The sequence below is a fragment of the Aotus nancymaae genome, unplaced genomic scaffold (assembly GCF_030222135.1).
Source record: "Aotus nancymaae isolate 86718 unplaced genomic scaffold, 86718_ANA_hifiasm-v0.15.2.pri h1tg000076l, whole genome shotgun sequence".
Lineage (NCBI taxonomy): Eukaryota > Metazoa > Chordata > Mammalia > Primates > Aotidae > Aotus > Aotus nancymaae.
Genome location: NW_026988491.1, coordinates 25851044 through 25869859, shown reverse-complemented (window position 1 = coordinate 25869859; position 18816 = coordinate 25851044). Strand labels below are relative to the sequence as shown.

At 55.1% G+C, this 18816-nt stretch overlaps 2 protein-coding genes across 2 annotated transcripts in view; one reads left to right on the top strand and one right to left on the bottom strand.

Moving 5' to 3' along the window:
* The first annotated feature begins 4288 nt into the window (after window positions 1-4288).
* LOC135271289 (GTP-binding protein 4-like) overlaps window positions 4289-18816 on the top strand; it is a 45112-nt gene continuing 30584 nt past the window's right edge. Inside the window, exon 1 of the mRNA XM_064368311.1 lies at window positions 4289-4341. The gene's annotated coding sequence lies outside the window, so the exon portion shown is untranslated. The remainder of the gene's footprint in view (window positions 4342-18816) is intronic.
* On the bottom strand, window positions 10018-18563 carry LOC105705255 (NUT family member 2G-like). Its single transcript, XM_064368310.1, has 7 exons — window positions 18548-18563; window positions 15439-16135; window positions 13428-13556; window positions 12309-12448; window positions 11531-11820; window positions 11021-11137; window positions 10018-10056 (listed from the first exon to the last, which is right to left on the bottom strand). The coding sequence occupies exons 1-7, from the start codon at window positions 18561-18563 to the stop codon at window positions 10018-10020; spliced, it is 1428 nt and encodes a 475-aa protein (XP_064224380.1).

Below are 18816 nucleotides of genomic sequence, written 5' to 3'. Positions count from 1 at the left end.
TCTTGACCTCGTGATCCACCCGCCTCGGCCTCCCAAAGTGCTGGGTTTACAGGCGTGAATCACCACGCCCAGCCTTTTTCTTAAAAAAAAAAAATTAGCTGGCCATGGTGGTGCATGCCTGTGTTTCCAGATATTCGGGAGGCCAAGGCAGGAGAATCGCTTGAACCTGGGAGACGGGGGTTGCAATGAACTGAGATCGCACCACTGTACTCCAGCCTGGGAGACAGAGTAAGACTCTGTCTCAAAAAAAAAAAAAAAAAAGGCCGGGCGTGGTGGCTCACACCTGTAATCCCAGCACTTTGGGAGGCCCAGGCGCGTGGATCACGAGGTCAAGAGATCGAGACCATCCTGGTCAACGTGGTGAAACCACGTCTCTACTAAAAATATAAAAAATTATCTGGGCACGGTGGCGCATGCCTGTAATCCCAGCTACTCAGGAGGCTGGGGCAGGAGAATTGCCTGAACCTGGGAGGCGGAGGTTCTGGTGAGCCGAGATTTCGTTATTGCACTCCAGCCTTGGTAACAAGAGCGAAAGTCCGTCTCAAAAAAAAAAAAAAAAATGAGCTGGCTGTGGTGGTGCATGCCTGTGGTTCCAACTACTCGGGAGGCCAAGGCAGGAGAACTGTTTCAAACTGGGAGGCAGAGGTTGCAATGAGCTGAGATCGCACCACAGCACTCCAGCCTGAAAGAAAAAAAAAAAAAAAACAAGAGCGGAGTTTCGCTCTTGTTACCCAGGCTGGAGTGCAATGGCACTATATTGGCTCACCGCAAACTCTGCCTCCTGGGTTCAGGCAATTCTCCTGCCTCAGCCTCCTGAGTAGCTGGGATTACAGGCCCGCGCCACCGTGCCCAGCTAATTTTTTGTATTTTTAATAGAGACAGGGTGTCACCATGCTGAGCAGGATGGTCTCGATCCCTTGACCTCGTGATCCACCCGCCTCGGCCTCCGAAAGTGCTGGGATTACAGGCGTCAGCCACCTCCCCCGGCCTGTGTTGTTTTTGTTTTTTTTTTTGAGACAGAGACTTATTCTGTCTCCCAGGCTGGAGTGCAGTGGTGCGATATCAGCTCATTGCAACCACCACCTCCCAGGTTCAAGCGATTCTCCTGCCTTGGCCTCTTGAGTAGCTGGAACCACAGGCATGCACCACCATGGCCAGCTAATTTTTTTTTGTTTTGTTTTTGAGACGGAGTTTCGCTCTCATTACCCAGGCTGGAGTATAATAGCGCGATTTCGGCTAACCGCAACCTCTGCCTCCTGGGTTCAGGCAATTCTGCCTCAGCCTCCTGAGTAGCTGGGATTACAGGCGTGAACCACCGTGCCCAGCTAATGTTTTGTATTCATAGTAGAGACGGGGTTTCACCATGTTGACCAGGATGGTCTCGAACTCTATACCTCGTGATCCACCTGCCTAGGCCTCCCAAAGTGCTGGGATTACAGGCGTGAGCCACCATGGCCAGGTAATTTTGTTTCGTTTTGTTTTTGCGATGGAGTTTCGCTCTTGTTACCCAGGCTGCAGTGCAATGACGCGATCTCGGCTCACCGCAACCTCCGCCTCCCGGGTTCAGGCAATTCTTCTGCCTCAGCCTCCTGAGTAGCTGGGATTAGAGGCACGCGCCACCGTGCCCAGCTAATTTTCTGTATTTTTAGTAGAGACGGGGTTTCACCGTGTTGACCAGGACGGTCTCGATCTCTTGACCTCGTGATCCACCCGCCTCGGCCTCCCAATGTGCTGGGAATACAAGCGTGAGCCACCACGCCTGGCCTTTCTTTTTTTTTTTTTTTTTTGAGACAGAGTCTTACTCTGTCTCCCAGGATGGAGAGCAGTGGTGCCATCTAAGCTCATTGCAACCCCCGCCTCCCAGGTTCAAGCGATTCTCCTGCCTTAGCCACCTGAGTAGCTGGAACCACAGGCTTGCACCACCATGGCCCGCTAATTTTTTTTTTTTGAGATGGAGTTTCGCTCTTGTTACCCAGGCTGGAGTGCAATGGCACGATCTCGGCTCACCACAACCTCCGCCTCCCGGTTTCAGGCAATTCTCCTGCCTCAGCGTCCTGAGTAGCTGTGATTACAGGCCCACGCAACCGTGCCCAGCTAATTTTTTGTATTTTTACTAGAGACAGGGTGTCACCATGTTGACCAGGATGGTGTCGATCTCTTGACCTCGTGATGCACCTGCCTCGGCCTCCCAATGTACTGGGATTACAGGCGTGAGCCACCACGCCTGGCCTTTCATTTCTTTTTTTTTGAGACAGAGTCTTACTCTGTCTCCCAGGCTGGAGTGCAGTAGTGCGATCTCAGCTCATTGCAACCCCCGCCTCCCAGGTTCAAGCGATTCTCCTGCCTTGGCAACCTGAGTAGCTGGAACCACAGGCATGCACCACCATGGCCAGCTAATTTTTTTTTTTTTTTTTTGAGACGGAGTTTCGCTCTCGTTACCCAGGCTGTAGTGCAATGGCGCGATCTCAGCTCACTGCAACCTCCGCCTTCCGGGTTCAGGCAATTCTCCTCCCTCAGCTTCCTGAGTAGCTGGGATTACAGGCCCGCGCCACCGTTCCTAGCTAATTTTTTGTATTTTTACTAGAGACAGGGTGTCACCATGTTCACCAGGATGGTCTCGATCTCTTGACCTCGTGATCCACCCGCCTCGGCCTCCCAACGTGCTGGGATTACAGGTGTAAGTCACCACGCCCAACCTTTTTAAAAAAAAAAAAAAAATTAGCTGGCCATGGTGGTGCATGCCTGTGGTTCCAGCTACTCGGGAGGCCAAGGCAGGAGAATCGCTTGAACCTGGGAGGCGGGGGTTGCAATGAGCTGAGATCGCACCACTGTACTCCAGCCTGGGAGACAGAGTAAGACTCTGTCTCAAAAAAAAAAAAAAAAAAAAAAAAAAAAGGCCGGGCGTGGTGGCTCTCGCCTGTAATCCCAGCACTTTCGGAGGCCGAGGCGCGTGGATCACGAGGTCAAGAGATCGAGACCATCCTTGTCAACGTCGTGAAAGCGCATCTCTACTAAAAATATAAAAACTTAGCTGGGCACGGTGGCGCGTGCCTGTAATCCCAGCTACTCAGGAGGCTAAGGCAGGAGAATTGCCTGAACCCGGGAGGCGGAGGTTGTGGTGAGCCGAGATTTCGTTATTGCACTCTATCCTCGGTAATAAGAGCGAAAGTCCGTCTCAAAAAAAAAAAAAAAAAAAAAGTAGCTGGCCGTGGTGGTGCATGCCTGTGGTTCCAGCTACTCAGGAGGCCAAGGCAGGAGAATCGCTTGAACCTGGGAGGCGGGGGTTGCAATGAGCTGAGATCGCACCACTGCACTCCAGCCTGGGAGACAGCGTAAGACTCTGTCTAAAAAAAAAAAAAAAAAAAAAAAAAGGCCGGGTATGGTGGCTCATGCCTGTAATCCCAGTACTTTGGGAGGCCGAATCGGGTGGATCACGAGGTCAAGAGATAGAGACCATCCTGGTCAACATGGTGAAACCCCATGTCTACTAAAAATACAAAAAATTAGCTGGGCATGGTGGCGAGTGCCTGTAATCCCAGGTACTCAGGAGGCTGAGGCAGGAGAATTGCCTGAACCCGGGAGGCGGAGGTTGTGGTGAGCCGAGATCGCGCCATTGCACTCCAGCGTGAGTAAGAAGAGCGAAACTCGGTCTGCAAAAAAAAAAAAAAAAAAAGGGAAAAAAAACAAGAAAGTCCTACTGCGCAAAAACGAAGCCCTTGTCTGACTGCCTGCCCTTGGGGAAAAGCTGCGCCCCCTCAGGCTCCAGGGTTCCTGGGACCTGCTGCCTCCCATTCCCCCCCCCGCACCTGGATTTCCCCAGCTCGGGCCCCGCCTTAGCCGCCTCTTCCAAAGCCCCGCCCCGTTCCGCTCCACCGGGCCTGCGGAGCCCTCCACCGCCACGCCCCGCTCCACGGCTCCTGTGCATTGCTGCACAGCCTCGCCCTGCTCCACCGCGCCTGCGCCTAGCTCCACGGTGTCCCTGCGGAGCTCCACCGCTCTGTCCTGCTGCACCGCGCCTGCGCCGCACTCCACCGCCCCGCCCCGCTCCACCGCCCCGCCCCTCTCTGCTCCACCGCGCCTGCGCTTCGCTCCATAGCCCCGCCCTAGTGCACGACGCCTGCGCCCCGCTCCACTACGTCTGCGTAGCAAGCGCCAAGGCTGCAGTTGCAGTCTGTCGGGAGCAGTGCGCGGGTTTTCTGGCGGTTCGGGAGCCGTTGGCGTCCGCCGCGAGGGACCGCCGGCGGGGGTGGCGCCTTCTGGCTCGGGCTGGGGCCGGCTGGAGCGTGAACGAGCAGCGGCGGCAACTGCGGGCATGTGGACGGCGGCCTCGGCGGCCAGCAGGTAAGGTCCGCGCCGGGGAGGGTGGGTCGTGCAGGCCCGTGACGGGGTGCGGTTTGCGGGCGGGCCAGGGGTGTGGCGGCCTGGCCGGGGTTGCAGGTGAGCGCGGCCCGCGCGGGGCCCGGTGGGGAATTGTCCTTCCGGCGGCGCCCGCACCGCGCCCACTGCCGGCCGGTCCTCGGCGGGGACCCGGGCGGGGCGGGCCTCGGCCTCAGGGCGGGCGCGCGCTCCTTCGCCGGCCCGTACTCCTCCGTCATCCCCTTTCCTCTGCCCCCAGCCAACATGGCCGCCACTCTCCTGTCACCACTTCCCTGGCCGCTGCCGGCTCCTTAGCGCGTACTTTGTTTGAAGAAGAACTGGGAGGCCGGCGGGCTGGGGGATGGCGGCGCTGTGCAGGCGGACGCGGGGACGGGGGAGGGGCGGGTTGGGTCACCCCGCGGACGCGGGCCTGCCCTCGGGCCACCCTTCCTAGGCCCGGGGGATGGCCGTGGTCCTTGCCAGCTGTAGGTTGCCGGAACGCCCACCGGCCAGTCCTCGCGCCGGCGCAGCCCACTTCCTGATGTGCGCGGCGAAACTTGCATGCTCTTGAGAGCCACGCACTTTTCTTCTCCTTAGTGAGTGGCCTTGGATGTATTCGTCTAGGAGTGAGTGTGTTGAAATTTGCAATGCGGGACTGCGCAGCCCCTCTGGTTTGGCTTTCTCCAGCGTCGATTGTGCATTCTTGGTTTTACAGAGGTTTCTTTTGAGTAATGGCTTCAGTATTGTCAACCCCATACGCATTTCGAAGTTTGTTTATGCAGTTGTTTTTACATTTCTCTTGTTATTTATAATGTTTGAATTAGATTTTGTGTTTTTGGAGAGATTTTCCGTACGTGGTGGAAGCGTTTTTAATCTTGGCAAATATGGATTGTCTATTTTATCATGTTGATTGGAAAGCAATACCAGGAACATTGAAACGTTTTAAAGGCTTTCACTCTCAACTGACTTGTGCGAAAGACGATGTACATACGAAAACGGGAATACCTGTCTTTTTTCTATTGGAGTTTTCTGGAAGAAATTCTGTGCAATCTGAAAAGATTGATGGAGGATACAGTAGTTGCTGTCTACATCGCTTTTGTTAAGCAGTGTAAATTAGACAAACTTGGAGATTTATACCTGGACATACTGAGTTTTTGAACGCTCTTGAAGTGAAATTTTGGAAAGGGCAGGTGAAATGAGGCTTCTTCCAACCTCCCCCTCCCCCCCTCAGCTTGGTTAACAGGCAAACACCAAAATATTGTAATATCTGGTAATTTACAGAACGTTGGTTATCAGATTTGATAATTATATTTGAAGGTTGTACAATATGTGTATGTCAGAGTTACGGGGAGTAGGTCTTAGGTCGTAGAGTCTTATGAAAAATATGATTTTTTTATAATCTTCTGAGTAGCGAAATGGTAACTGTTACAATGGTTATGAATTGTCAAGGCAATAGGGCCGGTATATGTCTTCAGTCATGTTTTTATGCCTGAAATCCAGGAAACTGTGTGAATGGACGTTTCCTGAAACAGCCATTGCAATGCCATATGTATTGGTGTCCTTACGGTAGATCTCAGATAATGGTGTGTCTCCCTTACTTGTGAACTGAGGGGTCGTGATATTGCTGTGGCTTGTCTGTGCCCCTCTGCATTTTGTGGGTAGTGTCTCACATTTGGCTATCATATTTATAAGACGAGAGTTATTAATTTGGTTTTAACTGGAGGAAATTTAGGTGGTTTTCACTTCCCAGTGACTTACCTGATTGCACGTAGTTACAACGTTAATGGTTGCACTCCTTAATTGCTAGCATCTTTTTTCTAGTGTGTTAGATATATATTCTTTTGGTTTATCATTTAAAAGAATATTGCTGAGAAAGCATTTAAATGTTAATACTGTATTTGTTTATATTTATTGGATGCTTAATTAAATGTGTTTTCTTTCCCTTTTCCTGAATGAAAAGAAACTGGGAGAAGAGAATCAACCATTTTGTGCAAGTACTTTGTTCAGTTTAGAAGACATGGTATTGTGAAAACAGTGTAGTCTCTGGAGTTAGACCTGGAGTCAGAATGTATATCTAACATACTAGAAAAAAGATGCTTGGAAGAATGGCTTTCCAAGTCAGAAGCGTCTGGGTTGAAATTGAGCTCCACTCCATACTGGGCCAAAGCCATGTAACTGATTCATCATGCAACCTTTTTTTTTTTTTTTTAAAAGAAAAAAAAGGTTTTTAATGTTACTTGAATATGTCAGTTTTATTGTTTCTGTATACACACATTTGTTACTGAAAATTGCAAAAATAGCACATTGAAAGTCCTTTTATTGGAGTTCAAACTTTTGAAAACAAGAAAATTTAATTATACTGTAGCCAGACTACCCAGTGTTTTCTTTACATTGTTGCCCCACAAGTTGGTTTCCTCCGATTCTTGATGTTGGGCTTCATCTCACTGATTTCAGGCTTCTGACACACATGGGAATCTTAGGACCTACTGGCTCCTTGGGTCACGTCAGAGAGGAGAGCTTATTGAAAAGGATGTATTGAGCATGGTGGCTCACACCTGTAATCCCAGCACTTTGGGAAGCTGAGGCGGGTGGATTGCCTGAGATCAGGAGTTGTGAGACCAGCCTGGCCAACGTAGTGAAACCCCATATTTACAAATAATACAGAAAAATGAGCTGGGTGGGATGGTGCGTGTCTCCCGGGTTCAAGCGATTCTCCTGCCTCAGCCTCCCAAGTAGCTGGGACTACAGGAGCATGCCACTATGGCTGGCTAGTTCTTTGTTTCTTTTTTTTTTTTTTTGGTAGGAGTTTTGCTCTTGCTGCTCAGGCTGGAGTGCAATGGCGCCATTATGGCTCACCGCAACCTCTGCCTCCCACGTTCAAGTGATTATCCTGCCTCAGCCTCTGGAGCAGCTGGGATTAGCCCAGCTAATTCATTTTTATTTTTATTTTTATTTTTGAGGTGGAGTTTTGCTGTTGTTGCCCGGAGTGCAGTGGTGCTGTCCTGGCTCACTGCAACATCCACCTCTTGGGTTCAAGCGATTCTCCTGCCTCAGCCCCCTAAGTAGCTGGGATTACAGGCACGCACTAGCACACCTGGCTAATTTTGTATTTTGAGTAGAAACAGGGTTTCTCTATGTTGGTCAGGCTGGTCTTGAACTCCTGGCCTCAGGTTATCCGTCCGCCTCGGCCTCCCAAAGTGCTGGGATTACAGGTGTGAGCCACTGTGCCCTGCCCGTGTCAGTTTTTAACATGAGTGTGCATGTAGTTGTTAGTATGTTCTTTTATTACCTGTTTAGTGACTACAGGATCTGTGGTTATATGTTCTCTTTCAGTGCTGGCATTCTTAATTTGAATCTCGTCTATTATTTTAGCATCGGCAGATTGTGAAGTTTACTGATTGTATTAAAAGAACAATTTTAAGCTTTGTGCTGACCATCGTAAAGGACTGAGCCTTTCTTCATTCTTTCCCATGGCTCTGATGCACAGTTTCCAGATACCAGTTAGGAAAGAAGTTCCTGAGATGATGGAACTTGTACTAGTCACATGGGGCTGCTAGGACAAAGTGACCATAGACTTGGGGGAGCATATTAAAAACAGAAATGCATTAGTCACAGTCTGGGGGCTGGAAGTCCAAGGTTAGGGTCCCAGTGTGGTGAGGTTCTGGTGAGGGCTGTCTTCCTGGCTTGCAGATAGCTGCCTTCTCACTGTGTCCTCGTGTCAGGGAGAGAGAGCTCTGAGATCTCTGCTTCTTACCAGGGCCCTAATCCCAACATTAGGTCCCCACTCTCATGATCTCCTCTAACCCTGAAGAACTCCCAAAGGCCCCATCTCGAAATACCATCATCTATCCTGGATTAGGGCTTCAACACAGCAATTGGGCGGGAGGGGGGAACGAACATTCAGTCTGTCAGAGCCCCCCAGTCGCCCCCACTGTCCCCGTTTAGGGGCAGATTTTAGGCCTCAGGCGGGACACAGAGGTGGAGGAAGCACAGGTTCTGCCTCCTGGGAGTGGTTCAGCCAAAACAAGGACAGGGACGTGGGGCAGACAACAGCCAGTGGGGTAACCAGCTGGAGTCCTGAGGTGTCACTAAGCTGAGGTGTCATTTTGCCGAGGTGTCACTTTCATCCTTAGCTGAGGAAGTGGACTGAGCACCCACACACACCAGAGTACAGACCACGTTCCCTTCAAACACGGCTCACTTACCATTCCTCAACCCTGCAAAGGGGAGGTGCTACCTCATCTCCTGAGGATGGCCCTGGAGGTAGAGGAGTCACGGGAGCTGCGCACATCACCCACCAGTGACTCTTCACTCCCCACATTTTCCCCGATGGGCTGATGTGCGCTGAGCTGGGGAAGCCCTGCCAAGATAAACTTTTTCCCAAAGGCCACAGAGGGCAGGCCACTGACAGTGCCCACATGGAGCAGAAGGGATGGGGCAGAGGGGCATCTGTCCAGCTGACTGGTGTGTTCTGGGGGAGGATGGGGCTGAAGAGGACCCAAACATGGCTCCCTTTGTCACTCGGCAGAGGGGCCAGACCGCCGTGTGCCAGACAGCTGTGCCCCACCAGCCTCTGCTGCTGGGCCAGCCCCTGGCACCTTGACCACAGCTCTGCATACAGGCAGTGCTGGGACCAGTGCTCTGGCAGTCACCATGGTCCTGAGCCAACAGGGGCCCAGGGGAGGAATCGGAAGTCAGACAGTGAAGAAGGTATTGGCCAGAAGGGAACCGGGGCGGGTGCCAGGTCCTGTCTGTGCTGGGATCTGAGATTCTGAGAGGTGGGTTAGGGGTAAGGGGGTAGAGGTCGGCCACATGGGGTGAGGGGAGTTCAGCAGAGATGAGGAGGACCGGACAATGTGGGAAAGAGCAGAGCATCCTCCCCAGCCTCAGTCCCTCTCCTGATGCAGTCGTCATCTCACTCTTAGACTCCGGAAGTCTCCCTTCAGCCAACAGTTGGCCCCCGAATCCCAGGGCACTTCCCAGACAGCCAGTGCCACATCCCAGGCATCCCCTGCTCTGCCCTTGAGGTCTGTGCCTGGCAGAAGGGTGGCTGACCCTCGGCCCCTCTCGGCCTGGGTCCCAGCTCTCCCTGGCCCTGGGACCAGCAGACACAGCCACCCTGCGCCTGGCAGGCTGGCCATGCTTGTACCCGTTTGTGATGGTGGATTGGGAGGGAACTGTTTGAGATACCAGTGTAAATCTGTGTCTGCATCAATTCCACACAAGAGTTGAGTTATCATATGGGAAGGGAATCATAGCTGTGGGGGGCTCCATGCAGTACCCCGAGGGCCCCTGAGGCCAGTCCCTGTGGCCACGGCAAGGAGCATCTGCTTCTGCCAATTGGACAAGATTCTTTCCTGCCCAGAAACCAGCAGAAGGACTTTCTCTGCTCCCCACCCACCGTCGTATCCCAAACACACCCGTGTGGATGGATGCCTCGACATCTCCCCTCAGCCCAGGGCCTGAGCTCTTCCTGATGAGGGTTAAGCAGGTGCGGCCGCCTCTCCCCGTGTCCATGTTGCAGGCAGTTGCCTTCTCCTCAGCTCCCACGGGGCAGAACAAGAGCCAGCCAGCTCTCAACATCCCAGGATTTTCCAGGGATGCTGATAACTAAAGCAGACGGGGCCTTGTGAGTGGGTGGTGGGAGGGATCAGGGTTTCCTCAGCATCCGTCAGTCCCTGGAGCATCTGAAGGGGCAGCCTACACCTGGAGGAACGAGTGGGGCTGGCCCTCATGGGTCCCCAGTGCCTGGCATCTCCCGGTCCCTCTGCTCTCCCTCCCAGACCCCCTCCACTGAGCAGCACAGCCCTGAGGACAGAGACAGCAGCCCAGAGAGCATTTCCAACACCACTATATTTATTCCTATTTACATATGAGACCCCCAAGGCATTGCTCCCACCCCCTCCCCCTCCCCCCAGGCCCTCCCTTCCGGTTCAGCCACCCTCTCCCTCCTCTCCCTCCCTCCCCTACCCTTCCCTATCAAGCTAAGGCCCAGCAAATCCGCACTGGGGGAGAAGCTTTTGTCTGCTTTGGGGCATCAGATGTCAGATCCCCACCTCGGGGATTGGCACCAGAGAGCCTGCCCTGTCCCCCTACTGGCTGCAAGCCCGCTTCTTCTTCTTCTTCCTGGAGACCACGGGGTCACCCTTTCTCTTTTGAGGCTGCGAGGGGCCAGCCAGCCCCCAAGCCAGGGATTGCGCCCCAGAGACTCTGAGCCCAGGCGCTAGGTGGGGCATCTGTTGAGCAGAGGATGGGCCTCCGAAGAGAGCTCGCTTCTGGGACTTGGTGGTGGGAGCCGCTGCTGGGCTGAGGCCTCCTCTCTGAGCAGAGGGAGACTGACGAGCTCCCTGGGGACCCTGTCCTTCTGGGCTGAGAAGGCCTTGGGTGGCAGGCAGGGAAGCCTGAGGCAGCTGGGCTTCCTGTCAAAGAGAGAGGGTGTGGCTGTGCCAGGCATCCCGCTGGGCCTCACTCCAGTTTGCATCCTGACTCCCCTCCCTGGCTCCTCTCCATCCTGCTTCATCTGAACCTGCATCTCCTCACCTCGGAGTGGCTCCCCAAGAAGCCGAGCATGCCCCGCAGGGTGGGGTAGACAATCAGGTGGGGCTTGTGTGCCGGGTCCCTCCTGCCCCCGGGGTACCTGGGTTCCCCTCCCTCCCTGCTCTACCTGGGCAAGGGTGAGTCCTTCCTTCTGCTCCAGCTCCTGGCTTAGGGCCAAGAGATCCATCTGTGGATCTGGGGAAAGCAGTTCTTCCAGGAATTGGGGGTGAATGATGGCCTCCACCTGGAAACGGAAGAGGGTGTGAGCTACCTGGGCAGGGAGTAACGTGGAGCCAGGGACACCTGGAGGGGATGCAGAAAGCAGTGAGCGCCAGGTCCCCACCCTTCTGGAGCTGTCTCATATCATGGCGACCACCAGCTCCACACACAGACCACAGACCTGGTAGCATACACACATGCAGACAGAGACACACAAACAGACCCACATATGACACAGGAAAAGACACAGACACAAGTAACGTCCACACTCCACACTCACACCCACACAGACACACAAAGAAACACAGTAAGAAATGACAGGCACAAACATACAGCAGAGCTTAATTCCAAGGACCTGCGAGTGACCCCCTTACCCACCCCGGAATCCTGCAGACCCCAGCACTTCAGGCCAGCCCACCTTGGTGAGGAAGTCTTCCTGTGAGCACAGCTTGTCAATGTAGCTCAGGAGGCCTGGCTCTTCCCATTGTGCCTCGAGCTCCCCTGTGGCCCCAGCGGGAGGCCCCAGCAGCTCCTCCATGATCTCCATATGCTCCTGCACCACTTCAGGGGGGATCTCCTCAGGGGCCTTGGTGTTCACTGGCCACTGGGGCGGTAGTAGGTTGGTCTTGGTCTTTGCTGGCCGCTGGGGCCTGGGTGGCGGCAGGCAGGCAGGTGGGGTCTTGGGGCCAGCCTTTCTCGGAAGGTACACTGAGGCAGGGAGGGAGGAGGATAGGCGTGGTGAGGGCTGCTCCTCCTGCCCGCACCACACAGGGGAGGGCAGGGCTCGGGGACATGAAGTGGGACCCAGCTGGGTCAGGACCACCTGAACCACAGCACCCCAGAGGAGATGCCGCAGGAGGGGCATATCTGAGACAGCATCGTTTGGGAGGAAGTTTGGAGCCACCGATATGCCGTGTACTCTACCCGCTCATCCCTGTTCCTGGGTGGATTGTATGTTGAGTTTTGGACAGGCAAGGGGAGAGTAGCTAGGAAACCTGACCAGGTCAATACCCTCCTTGGTGACCATGGTCCGCCCACGAAGTGACCTGGTCAGTACCCAACATATGCCTTTGGGAGCTGTCCTGTTGGAGGAGCACATCCCTCTCTTGAAGGGAGGCATGGGGTGTGGGGACAGTGGCCTCCCTTGGCCCCTCTGGCCTTTGCCGTGGCTCCTATGGGAATGTGGGAAGCCGTACCTGGCTGCTTGACCACCTCAGGGGCCAACGGTTTCTGAGGTTCAAGCCTCGGCAGGGCTGGAGGAGGCAGGCACTGGGGCCCCTTCGTCCACTGTGACTTCTGAAACTGCATCTCCTCCTCAGCCTCAAACTCCAGGAACCTGGGGTGAAAAAGGTTACAGGCCGTGTTGAGAGGGTCCAGGCCCCCTGCCCCCAGGACCAGGCAGCAGCCGATGGCAGGGATGGGAAGGCGTGCCTTGGACGGGCTGTGCAGGCCCTGCCTGGGGCCCGTCCCCCAGTCCCAGAGGGAGCTGCTCCCAGAGTTCTGGGCTCTCCCTCCCTCACCCGGCCCCCGCAGAGCCCATGGCATCAACAGGGCTTCCTGACTCAAGTCAGGGCCACGAGGCGCAGGAGGGCACCAGGGGGACCCCTCCTCCTGGCTTCAGCTGGCCAGGGGTGCGGTTTATGGCAGAAGGTGTCAGGAATGTTGCCCAGATGCAGGAGTCCTGAGGTTGGGACTGTGGGTCCCTGAAGTATAACCCAGGAGCACGAGGCCTGGGAGACCCCTGGTCAGGAGGGGGTAAAAGCTGGGCCCAAAAGACAGGGCCCCTTTCCCCCAAGGCTGCTGTCTTTCTGTCTTAACGGAGGGGACTTCCCAGGAGCAAAGGCAGGGAGGCCAGAGATGGGTCTCATGGTGTCCTGGACGCAGGTCGCCCCTTACCCAGCGCAGGTTTCTCCAATCCTGGCCAGGCCGGGATGGGTGAAAACCGACTTCTGGCCACTGCTGTGAGGAGAGTGCATCCCGCTCTGTCTACAGTCGCCAGCCCCCCTTCTCCCCATCCCCACAACTGGCGGTGATCTCCTTTGGGCTGTGATGCTGGCTGCTCCCTCCATGACCCCCAGTGTCAAGGCAGGGGTTGGCCCCAGGCCAAGCAGGGCATGGCTTCCCACCAGGGCAGTATAGAGACCCCAGAGCACTCTAGGAGGGAGGAGCAGTTTCTTGAGGGAGGCAGGGGCCCAGGAGGGCCTGTGTTTGTCCACACCCTCATGCTCCATGCTGAGAAGCCACCATGGCCACCGGGCCTCTGTCACCCTCTCTTACCCTGCCATGCGGGCTCTGCCCCTGCATCCCAGACTCACTTTGCTGCCATCTGGTAATAGATGATTCGCTCAGAATTGGTTGTGTGCTGCCATTCCCGCATGGCCCACCACAGTTGCTCCTCCAGGGTCATGCTGGGCTTTCGCCGGGCCAGGGATCTGAGAACTGGGCTGTAAGGCGGTGCTGTCAGTCCCAGTCCGTAAGCCTACCCTCCCTCCCAAGCCCACCTGGTCCCAACACCCGGCCCCTGTCCTCCCCACACCTGTCCTGCCATGTGTCCCTGTCCTGTTTTCCCCCACGTGGGCTCCTCAGCCTCCAGGACACTCCCCCAAGATCAAACATTAACACAAGCCACTGGGTGGCCTCTCCTACTGCCCCTCGAGTCCTCAGTGTTGACAAGTGAACTCAGTACTATGGGTGGAACGTGTGTGTCCCCAGCATTCCTGTGCTGAAGCCCTGAGTCCCAGTGTGTCGGCTCTTGGAGTCAATCAGGGTTAGAGCAGGTCATGAGGGTGGGTTCCTGTCATGGCATCCGAGCCCCGATAAGGGCAGGAGGAGACACCAGGGCTGTCCCTCTCAGCCCCAAGAGGACACGGCCAGAGGCAGCCCTCTCCAGCCAGGACACCAGTCTGCTGTTGCCTTGATCTGGGACTTCTGGCCTCTGGAACCGGGAGACGTGACTGTGTCCTGATGAAGCACCCAGTCTGTAGGATTTGTTATGACAGAGCCCGAACTGACTGAGACAGCGCACACATGGAATGACTGGGGAGCGAGGGTTAACGTGCAGGTTCCAGGGCCCCAGGACTGAGCATTTAAGCAGCTTCCTGGGGACTCTGGAGTAAGGTAGCCCCTGGGGACATAGCCTCAGGGTCCTGGATAGGAGTAGAAACTAGAACCAAAGCAGAGCGGCATCGAAGCCCACTCCACGCCAAGCCTGTGAGCCTGGGGTGACTCCACTCCGAGAATCAGGGTCCCCAGTGCACCGGGACTCAGCTCCAAGGGAGAATGCAACCAGTTTCAGGATGCAGGGGCGGCAAGATTTTTGGGAACAATGATGGGGCCTCCTTACACCTATACCCTGGGCAGGGGACTTGCCTAGGGAGTGGCCAGTGTGTTGCCTGGTGGTTGTGCTCAAGCTTCCATGGAGTGCGGGTTTGCTCATCAGCGGGGGACACAGGGTCACAGAGGCCCTGCAGGATGGAGAGAGGCAGGGCTGGGACTGAACTGACAAACTCTCAGATCTGAGGCGTTGCTGCCTCAGTCACCACAGTCCACAGTCCTGAACTGCTGGGCTCGTGGGCTCGTGGTGCACTGAGAGCCATCACTGGAGCCCGTGGCTTTGGGGAGCGCTGTCCTAGATGGCCTAGTTCTGATAATGATAGCAATAGGGACAGTAATCCTAACAGCTATCATGTAATGTGTCCCAGCATGTGCCGGGCACTGTGCTATGTGCCTCATACGTGAGCTCAAGTCACCTCCTCACCATCCTCTGAATGAAGCATCATTGTCCCTTCTTCTAGAAGGGATCAAGGGCGAAGCTGCAAATACCTGCCCAGCATCGACCCTAGTGCGGGGCCCAAGACCATCCCCTGTGCAAGCTCCACCACCGCTGTGCCAGCTGTACCTCGGCAGAACAGTGGGCGTGTGCCGGTTTCCTGCAGCTCCCACCCCCAGCTCCATGTGATGTGCCCCTGGCCTTTGCCACTCAGGTCAAGGGGAGGCACTGGGGTGCACTAAACCCAACCCGTGGCTCATGTTGGACCGGGAACCCTCTCTGACCTGGGTCTTCTGTAAACATTGTCATGAAAATGTTTGAAAGTAAGGATTGGCTGGACTCACAGGACAGTGAGGGGCAGGTGAGATGAGGCCCCTGAGAGTCTGTCCTGAGCGGCAGCCAGATTAATGTTGCTGAAAATGTGCCCTTCCATAGCTCCACCCGTCACCTTCAAGACCACCCTGCAAGCTTTCCTCAACGGCGTGACCTCCCGTCCATCCAGCAGCCTCTTTATGGGTGAGCTTCGGGATGAAGTTCAGTGCCCCGAGGACACTCACATAAAGAAGCAGGAAAGCACTTCCATGTCCGGACTCTGGGGAAGGTGCCTCCGGGCCAGGGTCTTGTAGTGCTGCCAGAGTCGGAAGTTCTCATACACGCTCTTGGGCTTGCAGGAGTCGTCCGGTTGGGCCTTGGCCCGGGAGGGAGCCTGACTGCCCTCTCCATGAGCCCCTTGTGGCCATGGACAAGCGTTCCCTGGGGCCATGATGGGGGCTGGCTGGGGAGCCGGTGGTGGTGCTGGAGGAGGAAGGCTCTGGGACCAGCCTCCCTCGCAGGCCTGGGTACCCCCAACGACGTGGGCAGCCCTAGCGGGCACCACAGGGACAGCTGCTAGGGGTCGGGGAGGTGGACGGGTGACACCCCCGCAGAGGGTGCCTGGAGCCTGCCAGATGAGGGGCGCCTGAGTTAGGACCAAGGTCTGTGCCTGAGGGGCCTTCACAGGCCCCACTTCTGTCTTTATCTGTACAAGGGCGTTGGAAGCCCCAGCCCAATTCAGGCCTTGGCCATCCTGTCCTGCTACCAGAGGGGTGCTGGGGAAGGCAGACAGCACCAGAGAGCTGCCTGGAGGAACCACTGTAATCACGAGGGTCGGCCCATGTGCTGGGCTGGGAGCAGGTGTGGTGAAGGGCAGAGCCATGAACACTGGCATGGAGGCGCCAGGGTTCTTGGTCACACTTGACTCCAGCACTGGGCATGCTGTGGAGACAAAGGAAAGAGGTGAATGAGCTGGGGTCTCCAGGTCCGCACTAGTCACTGGGAATCAGAGGGGTGTCCCAACAGCTGAGGGTGTGGGACAAGGAAACTGCAGCTTGTAAGTGTCCGTGAGTGTGCATCGCATGCTCTGTTCCTCTACGGGAGGGTCACTTCACTAGAGAGCCTGGCCCTGGCTCCACTAGACTCCCTGACCCCTGTCTGCCAAGAAGCAACAGCCAAGCCTTCGCTGCCTCTGAGGGTCTCCCTCAGGCGTCCCTGGCAGACCCTGCCAGCCTTACAGGCATCTCCCAAGCCATGGGTCAGGGATGAATCTCTCGCCGGCTTGGTGACCCTCAGCATGCTCAGCAGCGGGTGAGGGGCCTCCCCCAGGGCAGTGCTATGCACTCAGAAGGCCTATAGGAAGCCAGAAGATTCCTAATATTATGGTCCTATCTCCTCTTCAGTCTTCCTTTTCCTGAAGCTCTTGAAAACCCCTTTCTTTCCTAGCTCAGCACAACAAAATAAAACCACTGAATATGTGGTGATTCATGCCTGTAATCCCAGCACTTTGGGAGGCCAAGGTGGGCAGATAACCTGAGGTCAGGAGTTCAAGACCAGCTTGGTCAATGTGGTGAAACCATGTCTCTACTAAAATACAAAACTCAGCTGAGTGTGGTAGTGCATGCCTGTAATCCCAGCTACTCAGGAGGCTGAGGCAGGAATATTGCTTGAACCCAGGAGGCAGAGACTGCAGTGAGCCAAGATTGCACCACTGCATTCTGACCTGGGTGACAGAGCAAGACTCTGTTAAAAAAAAAAAGGAAAACAGAAAAAGAAAGAAAAAAAGAAAGAAGAAAGAGAGGAAGGAAGGAAGAAGGAAAGAAGGAAGGAAGGAAATCATTGGAAAGAAATCTGTTCCAAGCCAGCACCCTGTGAACCCTGAAGATAACCCATATGTGTTATGGCCAGTGTGCAAGTGATTGTCCTGGCACCATGCACAGCAAGTGCTAAACAGGGGTCAGATTTGGGCCACCCTTTACTCAGTGCTCAGTGGTTCTGGCTGCAACGCAGCAAGCTCTATTCCCAGGGGACAGGTTTGAGAAGCAGTGGTGTGGAGTTCCCTGAGATACTTTGATTGCTCAGCCAGCAGCAGCTGCACACAATTAGAGCACAGACAGCAAGCAGTGAGCAGTGGGGCTGTCAGGGGAGGTGTCCAGGGATTTCCACAGCTGCTGGTCATGTTACAATAGGTCGTGGGACAACGAGCCCATCTCTGGTCCTTTTCCTTTGAGCTCCCAATAACTGAATCTAGTGACCAACCAAGAACCAGAGGTTCTTGGACCACAGGCCAGGTGTGGCAAAGTTGTCTGGAGCTCATCCCTGTTCACTAGGACCTCATGCAGTCTCCAGTCAAGGGGAATAGGGATACAGCACATGCACCTCATCAGTCAGGACACACATCCTGACTTGAATAATAATAAGAGGACCATCTTCCTATTTGTGCGCTAGTCTCCTTCCTCTACTGAATAGGAAACCAGTCTTTCCAGACCCTTCCACTGAGAACCAGCAAGAGTCCACACCTGTCCCCTGTTCATGAGGTAGTAGACATGGAAAAGAGACAAATTCTTCCTGTCCACAGTAACACAAAGTGCAGAGGACAGGCTATGAGCTAGCAGGCAAGAGGAAGTGGGTCTGAAGACCTGAGCTTCCACAAAAGGACGAAGAATTCAGAACAAGCTGGGAAGCCCAGGCCGTGTTGCCTGAACTTCCCCAACTGCCCCCACCCTTGTTAAATCAGAGCCAACAGCCACCTGAACTGACGGAGAAGCCACCTCTGGGGAGGGAGCTGAGAGGCTGCGGCAGTTACAGTAGCCCCAGCCTCGCCCACCCAGAGGCTGTCACTGCGTGCTCTGTCACAGACAACCCACCCAACAGTTTTCTGGCTGAGCCCACTTCTCCCCACTCTTCCCTAAGATCTAGAAACGTCCAGTCCAAATCCCTCTGAACAATATGGAAGGGCACCTTCCAGGTGCCTGAAGACACAACACAGGGCTCAGACTTGCCTGTCATCCTCCTTGGGCCACCAGCACAACACGATCCCACCACTCCCTACAAAGACACGGTGATGTGACCTGTCCCCCTCTAGAAAGAATCAATACATCCACTCCATCCTTTCCCCTACATGGTGTATTCCCCTGGGCACCTTGGTCCACCTCTAAGGAGCCGTCCTCCCTAACCACAGACTCAGGGTGCCATGGCCCTCCCCAGGTGTGATGTCTCTGGGGACATCCAGTGCTCCCTCCCTCCTCGACATCAGCCCTATCAACTGTCCCCTGGGGCACTGTGAAATTTGAATTCCCAAGGATTTGAAACATGGCAGAGAATTGAATAATGCCCCTGTCCCTACAGACTCACCTCCATTTGAAGCCATCGCCTCAGGCTGGGTGCTGATCACCTCCGTCTGGCAGTTTCTGTGATGAGAAAAGTCAAGGGCAGGATCCAGAGAGTGACCTGCCTCAACAGATTCTCCTGAGTTCAGGTAGGTCAGGTAAAATTTGAAAGTAAAGCAGTTAGAACATAGGACCCGGACATTCTGCAGAGGGGGAGGGGCGCTGCAGCAAGTACCGGTCGGGGCAGGGGACATTCTGTGAAGGGCTCCAGCCAATAGGCAAGAGCTGAGCTTC

Coding starts and splice junctions, on each gene's coding strand:
- LOC105705255 (XM_064368310.1), bottom strand. Junction 11,821..12,308: donor TGAGGTGGTCAAGCAGCCAG/GTACGGCTTCCC, acceptor TCCCTGCCTCAG/TGTACCTTCCGAGAAAGGCT. Junction 11,138..11,530: donor AGGAAGACTTCCTCACCAAG/GTGGGCTGGCCT, acceptor TTCCGTTTCCAG/GTGGAGGCCATCATTCACCC.